A 13898-nucleotide genomic window follows, 5' to 3' on the forward strand; every position below is an offset into this window, starting at 1 on the left:
GTAAATAATGGTTTACTTGTTTTAGCTATCTCAATAACTGCCTTTTGGCTTTTGACTATGAGAGGCAGCATATATAAATCTGACAAAGTAATTATGCACTTATACGGAATTTTCCCATTGTTATTAGACCCCAACAAATAGATCAGTTGAGAACAAAGACTCACGACAATTTCAGTTCATGAGAGATTGAGTTACAGGGAAAGACTTCAGGGTGCTCACCAAGCATGCATCCACAGGATTGTCAGCCACATTGGTCAAGTTCTGTAGTATGATTGAGCGAGGGTTCTACGAATTGCCAGGTGTTCTGCCTAACAAACCACTTGAGTTTAACACCACAATTTCAGTCGTTGTTCCTTCTTTTTGCACAACAACCAAATGGTCATTTTCAGAGCATGCAGGTAGCATCAGACAACTATGCATCCTGTGTGGCGAAGAAAGCAACAATCCACCACTGTTCTCTAACCGCCAAACCATTAGCAGTGAATAATGTGAAATGATTCCTCAAGCAGAGAATAGCAAGAAAACCTTTAGTGAGGAAGAAACTCACTTTCACTATAAATGGAAAGGAATGGATGACCATGAAGGTTTCGTCGTAAGCTCAAGAGGGAGGGACCCACGCACTGTCTCCACTCAACTCAGTACTATATATATGGTGGCACTCAATCTCACCTAATGTGCATCTCCTACCGACACCTGTTGTGCAGCACTATCTGCTCTATGCAATGCTAGCTTATGCATATCTGGGAGCCAGAAACAAGCAACAGCCAAGATCACCTATGCAAACAGGCCTACTAATCAAATCACCTTTGATCGAAGAACTGCAACAGCGCTGGACCTGGCTGCGTCCATCTTCAGTGAGGCGGCCTGCTGGCTAACAGCTGGGAATAGGCACCTTGGTCCTCTGCTTGCTCGGGTTTGACCAGCTCTTTGGCTTGTACCTGTTTTCCTTTCTCCTTTAGGTTCCTAAGCTGCTCGTGATGTTGTTGCTGCTTCTAACTTGGTAACCGGTTTGTTACCGGGTTGTAACACTCTTTCTACTGTTAGAGCACCGATCAACACATACACAGAGGAAGACACAGGTATTGTGGGCTGCAATGAGGCAGCTATTCCTCTGAATATAGTTCACTATATATAGCTGATTACATAGCTATCTAAGGCAATAAGCCAATCACTAAACTAGGCAACAATATAAAAGGCAAGAGCCTATAAGGCATGCTCGTGATTGGGGGTTGCCATCCCAACTCCCTGGGCCATGCCGTTAGCACTAGCAGTAGAATAGGAAGGTACAAAACAGGAAAGTACAGCTCACAGATTACTATTAACAATCTCCTCCTAAGCCGTGAGTACCTACTCTATCTTCTTGCTTTTGTTAGGATGTCACCTAGCTGCAAGTCTGTTTCGACGAACTCAACATGAATCAGCTTCCTGTCACAGCATTCCCGGATGAAATGGAACTTCACATCAATATGCTTGCTCCGGTCATGGTGTACAGGATTTTTCATCAAAGCGATGGCAGACTTGTTGTCTACCAGCAGTCTTGGTGCAAGGACAGCTCCTCCGATGAGCTCAGCTAGCAATCGTGCCAGCCAAACTGCCTCGCACGCAGCAGCAGCAGCAGCAATGTACTCTGCTTCGCATGAGGACAGAGCAACAACTTTCTGCTTCGCCGATTGCCAAGCAACCGGTCCCCCTGCAAGGAAGAAGATGAGCCCACTAGTGCTCTTTCTGTCATTCACATCGCCAGCCAAGTCGCTGTCTGAGTATCCCAGCAACTCCGGCGCACCACAGTTCTTCTTCCCGGGGTAGTAGTGTAGTCCCTAGTCATGGGCGGCGCCAGGGGTATGCCCCTGTATTCCATGGAATACCCATGATTTTTGTGATAAATACAAATATATATATATATACACACATGTAGAATCAGTATATATGTTAGTTTGTTGAATGATGTAAATATGTAGCCCATAAGAGCATCTCCAAGAGATTAGCCAAATCATTTTCTAAAGGTAAATTTGGCTATTGTTGAAGGAAAAACGTTTGACTCTATTAATAACTCTTCAAATTTAGCAGCTCTTCATCCCGCCTTATTCGCTCTCTACTTTTGGATAGCCTACCTCACTAGTCATTCTTTTATAGAGTCTGTTGGAGTACTCTAATATCTTTTTGTCAAATCTATTTTAGAGAGTAGCTAAATCAGTAAATTTGGCTAATCTTTTTGGCTATTCTCTTGGAGATGCTCTAAGAGCAACTCCAATAGTCTGGCTAAAATTAATTGTCAAATTCTATTGTTTGGCTATTTTGTCGAATAGAAAATTTCTAAAAAAAATAAGAGATCTACAATAATCTTGTTATTTTACAAAGTCTTATAGTTAGCGTCTGTAATAAGCTATATATAGCCACTGAAAATCAAGAGAAAGCTAACTTCCTAATTTACAAAATTAAATATCATATTAGTTGGAGTCTACTTTTTGCTACAAATTCTAAAATAGCATAAACAACAAGAATAGTTAAACTCTTGAAGTTGCTCTAAGCCTAGTAGAACAACTAGTAGCGGCAACCCATGAACTCATCAGAAACAAACCCCATCGACGGCATTCCTCTAGCGGCGGCGGTCAGTGGTCTTTGTAGGCTTTCTCATATACGGCTCCCCCTCAACGCCTTTCTCATATACGGCTTGAAGCAATAACAAGGTAAACATAAAGATCCCACATCTATTTTTTATTCTTCAAAGTAAGAATTGAAGGTTTCGTTTTCTTCTTTTTTTTGTTGCGTTCTGATTTTTTTTTAAAAAAATATTGCATTATGTTCCTGTAACATAGATAAAGAATTTATATACACTTTGATTATTAACAGGGGCGACACTAGGCTCACTTTGCCTGATGCCTTGTTACCAGGATAAATAAATATTTTACGTAGCATATATTTTAAGGAAATTATATGTACTACTTGAGCTGTGCACCAGAATTAATTTTGTATTAATTTTATCCTCTATTATTATTGCACATATGCATTGAAAAATTTTTATACGTGGAATACCCAGCTGTGAAATCCTGGCTCCGCCACTGTCCCTAGTGCAGTGTGCCTGCCACGTACCGGAGCACACGTTTCACAGCAGTGAGGTGCTCTTGCCGTGGCGCCTCCATGAATCTGCTCAAGTACCCCACAGGATAAGCCAGGTCTGGCCGGGAATTGCACAGGTACCTAAGGCTCCCAATTAGGCTCCGGTACTCCGTTGCATCAACAGCCAGCGAAGTTCCTTCCTTGAGCAGCTTCAGCCTTGGCTCCATGGGGGTTGCACTTGCATTGCAACCACTCAAGCCCGCCTTCTCGAGTATCTTTGAGGCGTACGCCGTCTGCCGGAGTGAGATACCAGCTGCTCCCTGTGTCACCTCGAGTCCAAGGTAGTAGGAGAGCAGGCCAAGATCACTCATCTTAAATGTGCTCAGCATCTGCTGCTTGAACTTTGTCACGGCGTTGGTGTTTCCTCCAGTTATGATGAGGTCGTCGACGTATACACCGACAATCAGGCGGCCAGTGCCTTGACCGCGGGTGTACATTCCATGCTCGTCGACGCAGCGCTTGAACCCAAGCCGCAGCAGCTCGGTGTCCAGCTTCTGGTTCCAGGCGCGCGGAGCCTGTCGCAGTCCATAGAGTGCTTTGTGGAGGCGGAGCACTCTATGCTTGTGGTCGCTGTCGATGAAGCCTGGAGGTTGCTGAACGTATACCTCCTCCTAGAGTTCGCCGTTCAAGAACGCCGATTTGACGTCCATGTGATGGACGCCCCAGCCGAAGTGTGCTGCGATCGCGAGGACCAGCCGCACTGACTCCAGCCGTGCGACCGGGGCATAGACCTCCTCGAAGTCGACTCCGGGCTGCTGCACATAGCCTTTTGCGACAAGACGCGCCTTGTACTTGACAATGGCGCCGTTCTCGTCACGCTTGACTTTGTAGACCCACTTCAAGCCGATGGCCCGATGTCCGTGTGGAAGCTCGACCAGCGACCAAGTGTGGTTGTCGCAGATCGACTTCATCTCCTCCTCCATTGCGGCAACCCAGTTAGGATCGCCGTCGGCCTCCTTCAGCGAGCGGGGCTCCTCCACGCTCACAGCATGGCTAACTGCGTGGAGCTCGGCCTCGGCGGTGTCTCGGTGTGCCAGCCCCGGTACTGCATCTGTACCGAGGACGTTGTCCAGCGTGCGGTACCGATGTGGCTCCCCCTCATCATAGGCGTCGAGGTTGGAGTCGTTGGCGAGCGGCGTCGCGAACTCAATCTGAGTTCGTATGTCCTGCGTCGATGCAGACGGGGTCGAAGGAGATGGCGAAGCCCGCGTCGCGCTTGGAGCAGGGGATGACGCCGAGGTCATGCTCGGGGCTAGGGAAGAAGCCGTGGGGGTAGTGGACGCAGGCTGCAACCGCGTCACGGGTGCTGCAATCGGCTGCATCTGCACCTCGTGGTCTTCTTCGATGGAGAAGGGCAGACGGTCATCAGCGCCCAGATTTTCTTCCCAGTTCCACCGCGCATCTTCATCAAAGACGGCGTCGCGGGAGACGTAGACGCGTGCGGCCTCAGGATCAAAGAACCTGTACGCCTTGGTCCCGTCCTGGTAGCCGATGAAGACGACCTTGATGCCTCTGTCGTCCAGTTTGGCGAGGTGTGGGCGCACTTGCTTGATGTAGGCAACACACCCAAACACTTTGAGGAAGTGTACAGGGGTTTCTTCCCGTACCACGCCTGGTACGGGGTCTTCCCATCGAGCGCAGCAGTGGGTGCTTGAGCAGGAAGACAGCAGTGTGCACTGCCTCCCCCCAGAAGCACCCTGGTACTCCGCGGGCTCAAAGGATGCTCCTCGCCATTGCCACCACGGTCTGGTTTCGCTGCTCTACAACGCCATTCTGCTGCGGCGTATAGGGGGCTGAATGGTGGCGCTGAATCCCCTCTCCTGCACAGTACTCCCCAAATTCAACTGAGGTGAACTCACCGCCGTTGTCAGTCCGGAGTACCTTCAGTTTCTTGCCCGTCTCGCGCTCAACACGCGCCTGAAACGTCTGGATGGCTGCTGGGGCATCCGCCTTGGAACGCAGGAGGGTGAGCCACATGAAGCGGCTCATGTCGTCGACGAGTAGAAGGAAGTAGACGTTCCCAGCCGGTGTTGCCGGCGTGATGGGGCCGCAGAGATCTCCATGGACCAGCTCGAGCTCCTCCTGAGCCCTGAACTTTGCGGCCTTGGGGAACGGAGTCCGCTTCTGTTTCGCCAGGACGCAGTCTTCACAGACCTGCTCAACATGGTCTATGGTGGGCAGTCCACGCACCATGTCGGCGCGTCCCAGTTTGCGCAGCGCCTTGAAGTTGAGGTGACCGTAGCGTTCGTGCCATCGCCACGCCATGTCGCCAACCCGTGCTGTGAGGCACACAGGGGCAGTCACCTTCATGTCGAGGAAGTACAGTCGACTTGGCGATCGATGCACCTTCGCCAGCAGCTGCCGGTCCGGGTCGAAGAGACGGAGTATGCCCGACTCGATGTCGACCTTGAACCCAGTCTCGTCCATCTGGCCGAGACTGATGATGTTGGTGGTGAGGCGAGGGATGTAGTAGACGCCGTCCAGCTGACGATGTTCACCAGTCCTGCAGACGAACAGTACCGTCCCCTTGCCGTGGATGTTCACCACCGAGCCGTCTCCGAACTTGACTGTTCCAGAGATGCTGGTGTCGAGCTCGGCGAAGACATTGCGGGCGCCCGTCATGTGGTTGGTTGCGCCAGTGTCGAGCACCCACCGATGGGGTTGCACGGCCTCCTCCTGTTCCTCGCTGAGGTGAAGGAGGACCTTGGGTTCAGTGATGTGAACCCGTGTCTCCGACTCCGGGGCTGCTGGCGTCAATGGAGGCCTGTGAGGACAACACGCCACGGGCGATGCAATTACCTCTGGATCCGCCGTGATGTACATCAGCGCGTGCTCTTCTTCCTCGGCTTGTGCGACGTGCGCCGCGCCCTTCTTCTTGCTGCGGCACTCATTGGTCCAGTGACCAGTTTTGCCGCAGGACTGGCAGTGGTAGCCGGGGGGCGGCTTCTTGCCGCCAGGTTTGGCCGCCTGCGCGTTCTGGCCATCACGGCCATCACGCGACGAAGTGCCTGAGCACCGCGTCCGCGTCCGCGCCCACGCTGCTTGCCGCGGGCGCCAGAACCCGATCCGCCGGAGTTCTCCTGCTCACGGCGTGACTTGTGGCGCGCCTCCCAGTGCTCTTCACAGAGCATCAGCCGGCCCAGCGAGTCCGTCACTTCCTTCGGCTTGAGTCGCTCCTCGAACACCCTCAGCCGCCCGATCACCTCCTCGATTGAGACCCTGTTGAGGTCGAGGAACATCTCGAGGGAGACGGCGGCCTGCGTGAGCTTCTCTGGAACAACCTGCAGGAGCTTTTTGACTACCTCTGCATCCTGGATGTTGTCGCCGAGGGAGCGCAGGTTGGCAGCGAGTGTGGAGATGCGGACGCCGAAGTCGCTGACGGTTTCGCCCTCCTTGAAGGAGAGAGCGCCGAACTCCCGGCGGAGCTGCTGCGCGCTGGCGTCGCGCGCGCGCTCATCGCCGATCCGTAGATGCTTGACTGCATCCCAGGCCTGCTTCACCGTGTCCTTCCTGGCCAGCGTGTTCCAGAGCTCGGACGGCACCGAGCGTAGGAGACCGGCTATCGCCTGGCGGTCGTCATGGTACTCATCGTCGTCGGCGTCGTCGGAGAGGCCGTCTTGGACGACGTCCCATACTCGCAGCGTCTGGAAGTTTACTTCCATGACCAGTGCCCACTCCGGGTAATTCGTCCGGGTTAGCATCGGCCATGCAACATGTGCAGACGAGCGCTCGACGATTCGCTCGACAACTCTGGAGCCGGAGCGACGACGACTGTCGGAGCGCCCACAGCGACGTCGCGGCGAGCGCGACGGACGGACCTTGTTCTCGTCGTTGCTGCCTTCGGGCTTCTCGGTCTTGGCCGGAGACTTAGAAGACATGGCTAACTACGAGATCAGGCTCTGGTACCAAATGTTAGAGCACCGATCAACACATACACAGAGGAAGACACAGGTATTGTGGGCTGCAATGAGGCAGCTATTCCTCTGAATATAGTTCACTATATATAGCTGATTACATAGCTATCTAAGGCAATAAGCCAATCACTAAACTAGGCAACAATATAAAAGGCAAGAGCCTATAAGGCATGCTCGTGATTGGGGGTTGCCATCCCAACTCCCTGGGCCATGCCGTTAGCACTAGCAGTAGAATAGGAAGGTACAAAACAGGAAAGTACAGCTCACGGCTTACTATTAACATCTACTTAATGAAAAACACGCTTTCGCGTGGTCTAAATTTTTTTTTTTACAAAAAACAGCACTGTTTTTCCCTCTTCAAAGCAAGCCAAATAAGTAGACCATAGACATTTCAAGCTTGCATTTCAAAAGAAAAATTAAAGAACCAAAGTAAATGTTCACAAAAAGAAAAAAAAAGCGCCAAATATATGTGCGATCAATGAACACAAGAGCATATCTAGTGTAATAGCCTAGGAATGGTAGCATTGCAACAACTTGCATTATTACATAGGTAATTTACAAGCTAAAAATGCTGGTGCAATTAAGCCTGTAACAACAATAAAAACAGTCAGCTCTTAGTCACACCCTATTCCTTGGTCTTCTGATGCAATATTGCTGTAAACTAACAAACATAAAATTCTAGACATTTCCCCATTCTAAGAACCGAACTCGAAAGAACTCCTTGGCTTTTGCCGATGTCTAGCGCTTAAACTGATGTCAAGTAGCAGCGCAGCTAGTGCTTTAGTCTTTGGGCACATACGACACTGTCATCGTGCTCTTTTCCATGTAAAAATCCATGGATATTTCTAGCCTAGAGAACCTTCGTAGTATCTGGTATGACTTTCTGGCCATGCTTTCAGTCACCAAAGAATTGAAAAATATTGTCATCTTCTTTAGCTCTGTAGCCCAGCCGAGTAGATGCTTCAGAAAGATAACTTCATGCTCATATCCTCTCAACTCAGTGATTTCAACTTCTTGGAGGTGGTTCAGCAAGAGTTCCTCGAATTTCCAGTCCTGTTGCTCATCACAAATGCAACCTGGTGGACAAGCAGTTTGTTTCTGAAACAAGGATCAATCGTAGTAGCTTAGTAAGGCTAACTGAATATGGGTTGAACTAAGAAATTATCAGATTGCCCAAATACGTTATCAAGACAACATCAACGTTAGCAAAAAAAAAAAAAAGATTTCACCCTCTGGACATCATATTAGCCTGATGCCATCGGATTGCAGTAATATAATTGTTCTACCGAGCTAAGAACAAAATGGTCTAGTATAATTGTTTTTTATTAAATACCACAAATCCTCTAGTATCATGCTATTAACAATTCAACAAGATCAAGCCTCCCAAATTAGGTATGGGGACTCTTAAAAATCGTGTTCCCAAAGCTTACTGTTATCTCCTAATTCCTATCTGTATCAACAAGATCAAGCGTCCCATACAACAACCCTGTCAATTTAATGCCATTATTTCAAAGATGCTGACAATAATTTAAATATTACTAACACGTATTTGCAACCGAAATGTTATTACCACTCAGTCAAAACCCAAATGTATAGCAAAATGTCGTCATTATAGGACTGTTATTGAAGATGAATACTGCAGCAAAAATATAAGCATGCAACCAATGCCTGGGGCTCTGGCATATCAGGCTTTGTTGAAGCAAGAAATGCAAATGCATATATATAAACAACAGATAACCTCAATTACCTCAAGCTCCAGACCTTTGCCGGAAATATGCAGAGTCAACTTTCTTGTACTAGAACACAACCTGAGAACATGGAATAAGCTGGCCCCAAAGGCATGCCCGTTTGAAATTACAGACAGGTTCAGGAATGTAACGCCCGGCAGCATTTTCATGTTTTTCAGTAAGCATGGTTTGTTGTTAATGTCCTGTGTCCATTGGAAATCACCATAAAAACAGGGAACCGTGTCAGTTTGGACAGAGTCAGTAACATCTCGTTTTGAAGTAAGTTCACATAGGACTATTTCCTGTTCAGAATTCAGGTTTTTGCATGCCTATTAACAAAAACTTTGAACCCCATTTCTCATCAAGATATATTAACAAAGGGTGAAGATTAATCGATTGCGCCGAGAAACGTTTCAGGGACATGAGCAAAGGAAGAAGAAAAAAAAGCTGGAAATTTTCATGTATGGATTTATCATCTATACATTCAGGAAGTTTCATTTTCAAAATAGGGTGGCAGAGTCCCTAAAGATTCATATTGAACTTCAATTGGAACTTCTCTTGACCCAACGATACGTTGATCTAGTTTCCATTGGTTCACTTAGCTCTTCATTTCCAAAAATTAGCTAATTTGTGTGAAGAGTAAAATACACTGGCGCCCCTTTAACTTGTCAGCCTGTGCCACTTTGGTCCATGAACTTGCAAACCCGAAAAAGTGACCCCTGAACTTGTCCGCCTGTGCCACTTTGGTCCATGAACTTGCAAACGCGAAAAAGTGCCCCCTGAACTTGTCGACCTGTGCCACCTTGGTCCATGAACATGCAAATACGAAAATAACATCAGCTGCATGGCACTGTTCTGCCACGTGGCCGCCTCTAGTAGGCATGCATGGTACCGTTTATGGTGTTGACATCAGCGATGATGTCAACACTTCATTTTTAATTTACGAAATTGATATATTTTTATTCGTAGCGTCAAATATATCAAATAATATATCAATTCATTGCATTTATTAATTAAAAGAGATAATTTTAAAACAAGCAAAAATTATTCGTTTTCTAGGTTTCATATTTTTTCTAGGCAGAGTACATCATGAAGAGGCTACACAAAATATTTCATGAATTTAGCATTTCACTAATAATTAGTTATGAAATAAACAAATATTTGCATGTTCATGGACCAAGGTGGCATAGGTCGACAAGTTCAGGAGGTACTTTTTCGCGTTTGCAAGTTCATGGACCAAAGTGGCACATTACAAGTTTATGGACCAAAGTGGTACAGGCTGACAAGTTAAAGGACCGCCAGTGTATTTTACTCTTGTGTGAATGTAATGTTCAGTGGCAAAGGCAAGCCAAGATGATTGATGAACTCACCGGAGGGTGGACGAGTGTGAGGCTAAGTGTTTCGATGTTGTTGAAGCAGCGCAAGAGCTCAAGGCAACCATTGTTGGGCCAAATTCCATACACCAAGAACAGGTCTGGGCACACTGCCTCGAGATGCTTCTTCCCAAGCTGGACGGACCTCCGATCGAATGGATCCCCCCACTTGAGCACCTTCAGCTGACGCGCCGTGATGCTGGCCACCGGCCGTCGTCGAGGCCAGTGGCGGTAGAAGCAGAGCAGCACCTGCAGGTGCTCCAGCGCCGGCGCGACGATGGCGAGTTGCCGCAGGTCGCGCACGCGGGTCAGCTCCATGTGCCGGAGGGAATCAGAGCGGACGGTCAAGTCCTCCACACCGGGGACGTCCATGATCGTGAGCCTCTGCAGGCACGGGCACCGTCGGGAGGAGACGGCGTCGCCGAGCGCGCAGGGGCCGCCGCCGGGGAGCTGGGCGTTGATCAGGCTGAACTCGGTCAGCCGGGCGAAGGCGCCGGCGCGTGGCATGGTGAGGCCGAGGTGACCCAGGTCGAGGGAGACACTGGTGGCCCTGTCGAGGCAGGGAAGCTCGAACGCGCCTCGTCCCTGCTTGGCGTCGTCGTCGTCTCTGGCCACGCCTCTCCGGCGGGGACGCTCGTCGTAGACGCTTCTTCTCCCCTCGCCGTCGTCGTCGTCGGAGTCTCTTCCGTTCCGGGGCACATCCTGGTTGGTGAAGACGAGGCTGCCGGCGAGCCGGCGCGCGGCGACGCGGAGCCACGCCGCCACAGTCTCCCGGGCGGCGTCCTGCGTCGTCACGTCGAGATTCCTGAGGTCCGCTTCGTGGGCCGCCAGCGCCGACGCGATGAGGCCGGGCTTGGGGGAGCGAGGGACGAAGCGGAGCTCCGGGAGCAGCGCCCAGAGGTGGCGCCAGCGGCCGGAGAGCACGCTTGTCCGACCGGCGGCGGCGGCGTCCCCGAGGCCCGCGAGGACGTGGAGCAGGACGCTGTTGGGGAGCGTGCTCAGGCGGTCCATGCTGGCGTCGTCGTTGGAGGGCTTGCCGGCGACGTAGTCGCCGCCGCTCATCGGGCTTGGCTGCGTCGTCTTCATCGGACGAAGGCGGGCAAGACGAATGCTCGGCGCGAGTGTGCAACTACTATACTGATGAGGCTAACGAGACCAACTGGAAGTATAGATGGCCATCGGGCCGTGCCAGCCCGACGCGGCGTCGTGCCTCAACGGGCCACCATGCCGGCCGTGCTGTGCTCGTGCCTGGCCTCCGGCCCAAGGCACGGCCCGTGGGCCGTTGGGCAGTGCCGAGAGCACGGCATACCGCCGTACCGAGCACGCGCACGTGGGAGGTGGCGGTAGCTGTCGGTGTGCTCGACGTCGCCGCTGCAGCTTTAGCCTCCGCGGAAGAGGACGAGGTCACGGCGGCGCTCGATCTTCAGCCTGCCATCGCGGGGCACCGGAGAAGATAGGACAGGGGCAACTAAACAGGTCCGTAGGACGGCAGGGGGCGTTCACGCGAGCCAGGAGGGTGCCGGCGGTCGTCGGACGCGGGGAAGGTCTGGCCGCGCCGCCGCGGACGCCGCCTGCCGCTGCCGGAGGCCAGAGGGAGATGGGAGGAGAGGCGCGGCGCTGGGAGAGGCGAGATGCGAGACTGCGAGAGAGAAGCGCGAGGCGTGGCGATGGCGCTGCGAGGAGGTGCGGCGCTGGGAGAGGCACGGGCGCGCGGCTGCATGCCTCCGTCTGCGTGGGAGCGACTGAGCGAGAAGTGGGGTGGGTGGGCTGGGCTGATGAAGTGATGATGAGTTAGGGTATTGTGGTTAGCGGGCCAGGTCGGCTGGACGGAAGGGAGTTAGCAAGCCCCCGCTGGGCCGCCACCAGGCCGCCTTCATACAGCAGGTCGTGCCCATGCCGTGCCACGGGCCAGGGTGGCGGCCCAGGCACGGCCTGGTGCCTCGGGCCGTGCAGGCCCGAGCCTGCTGGACGTCGTGCCGTGCCCGTGTCGGGCCATGGGTCAGGCCAGCGGGCCACGGTGGACATCTATAAATGAAAGTAGAGGAGTATGTGGGGCCCACATAAATAAGGGATCTAGGCCTGCTGGACGTCGTGCCGTGCCTGTGTCGGGCCATGAGCCAGGCCAGCGGGCCACGGTGGACATCTATAACCGGAAGTAGAGGAGTATGTGGGGCCCACATAAATAAGGGATCTAGTGGATCCTTTAGCATCCAAAAAATATTTGACATTTTGGATTTCTTTTTTCTATTTCTGTGCGTTCGATCTAGCTGGTTTTGGAAATGCCGTTGATGAACGTTTTGGGTTTTCCACTATCCCCTACGGCTTGTCAATTCTAAACAATAATGTCAATAGAAGAATGTAGGTGTGCCTCAAATATCATCTCCATCCGACGTATGCACCTTATATTTATGCTTTATGGTTGAGTGGCTTTTGTTTTAGTCGAGGCTTTTTTTTTAAGTTTGGTCTTTTTTTCCCCCAAAAGTTGTGACTTTTTGTTATGCAATCTTGCTTTGAGATGTAATGACACATGAGACGTGTGGAATTTCACATGTTTAGGTATCACACGATGCCAGCAAGAAGTCGCTGATGTACTGTATGTACATGCTTTATTTGTTTTTTGGAGCATTACTTAAATTTAACTAGAGACATTACAACCCAAGTCATCATCTATGACATCCCAATACAAGATTGTAAAAAAAGGGTTAGAACTCGTGGAAAAGCTGGTCTTTTTAGAGTCAAAAGCCGAAAACTAACTTTTAAATAATCTCGGTTAAAATAAATAAGTCATTTAACCATAAAGCCTAACCAAGCAGTAGGTTGCCGGTTCATATTGAAGGCGCACCTAGATTCTTTTAGTGGTATTGTTTGAAATTGATAAGCCAGGACATTACAACTCAAACTCATGAGCCATCACATTCCAAAGCAGGATTGCAAAGCAAAAAGTCACACCTTTTAGAAAAAGTGATCTCTCTAGAGTTGAAAGCCAAAACCAACTTTTGAAAAAAAGCCTCGGCTAAAACAAAAGTTACTTAACCATAAAGCATAACCAAACGGTTGGCACATCATATGAGATGATATCGGTGGCGCACCTAAATTCTTTTACTAGTATTGTTTGGAATGGACAAGTCATGGGAAGGTAGTGGAAACCCAAAGGTGGACGCTTTGAATGGTAACAAAAGACATAAATTATTGCTTTAATGGTAATGGTATTTCCGACACTAGCTAGATTGAAATCAAAGTATACATCATACAAATGAAACCAAAATGTCAAACATTCTGGGTGCCATCAGATTCACTAGTTTCTTTATTTATGTGGGCGTTACATAAATTCAACCGGAGACATTACAGATCAAAAGACATGAGCCATGAGCCATGACATCCCAAAGGAAGATTGTAAAAGCAAAGGTTAGAACTTTTTGGAAAAAGTGGTCTCTGTAGAATCAAAATCAAAAACTAACTTTTTGAAGAAAAGAAGTCTCTATTAAAACAAGTAAGTCATGTAAGTATGTAACCATAAAGTATAACCTAGCAATAGGCCGTTGGATGATATTAAAGTCTCTTTTAGTGGTATTGTTTGAAATTGACAAGCCATGGCATCACAACTGAAAAGTCATGAACCAACACATCCCAAAGCAAGATTGCATAATAAAAGGTGACAACTTTTAGAAAAGTGGCCCCTCTTGAGTCAAAAGTTAAACCAGCTTTTGAAAAAAGCATGAGCTAAAATAAAAGCCATTTAATCTTAAAGAAAAACCGAACAATGGATG

At 49.8% G+C, this 13898-nt stretch overlaps 1 protein-coding gene across 2 annotated transcripts; it reads right to left on the minus strand.

Moving 5' to 3' along the window:
• Nucleotides 7566–11244, minus strand: LOC8084265. 2 transcript variants are annotated; one of them, XM_021454779.1, is made up of 3 exons: nucleotides 10129–11244; nucleotides 8779–8961; nucleotides 7566–8129 (listed from the first exon to the last, which is right to left on the minus strand). In XM_021454779.1, exons 1-3 carry the CDS (start codon nucleotides 11215–11217, stop codon nucleotides 7812–7814), a joined length of 1590 nt encoding a protein of 529 aa, XP_021310454.1. In that variant the 5' UTR covers nucleotides 11218–11244; the 3' UTR covers nucleotides 7566–7811. The 2 variants fall into 2 exon arrangements, with proteins under 2 accessions (XP_021310454.1, XP_021310455.1); XM_021454780.1 differs by lacking the exons at nucleotides 7566–8129; nucleotides 8779–8961 and adding an exon at nucleotides 8970–9560.

The sequence above is a fragment of the Sorghum bicolor genome, chromosome 2 (assembly GCF_000003195.3).
Source record: "Sorghum bicolor cultivar BTx623 chromosome 2, Sorghum_bicolor_NCBIv3, whole genome shotgun sequence".
In the NCBI taxonomy this organism is placed as follows: domain Eukaryota; kingdom Viridiplantae; phylum Streptophyta; class Magnoliopsida; order Poales; family Poaceae; genus Sorghum; species Sorghum bicolor.

What these genes read in the sequence shown, in the direction of transcription:
- LOC8084265 (XM_021454779.1), bottom strand. Translation starts at nt 11,217, where the DNA reads ATGAAGACGACGCAGCCAAGCCCGATGAGCGGCGGCGACTACGTCGCC. An exon ending in TCACACTCGTCCACCCTCCG is followed by an intron (nt 8,962 to 10,128) that starts GTGAGTTCATCA and finishes CAATGGACACAG; the next exon opens with GACATTAACAACAAACCATG. An exon ending in GCAAAGGTCTGGAGCTTGAG is followed by an intron (nt 8,130 to 8,778) that starts GTAATTGAGGTT and finishes TCCTTGTTTCAG; the next exon opens with AAACAAACTGCTTGTCCACC.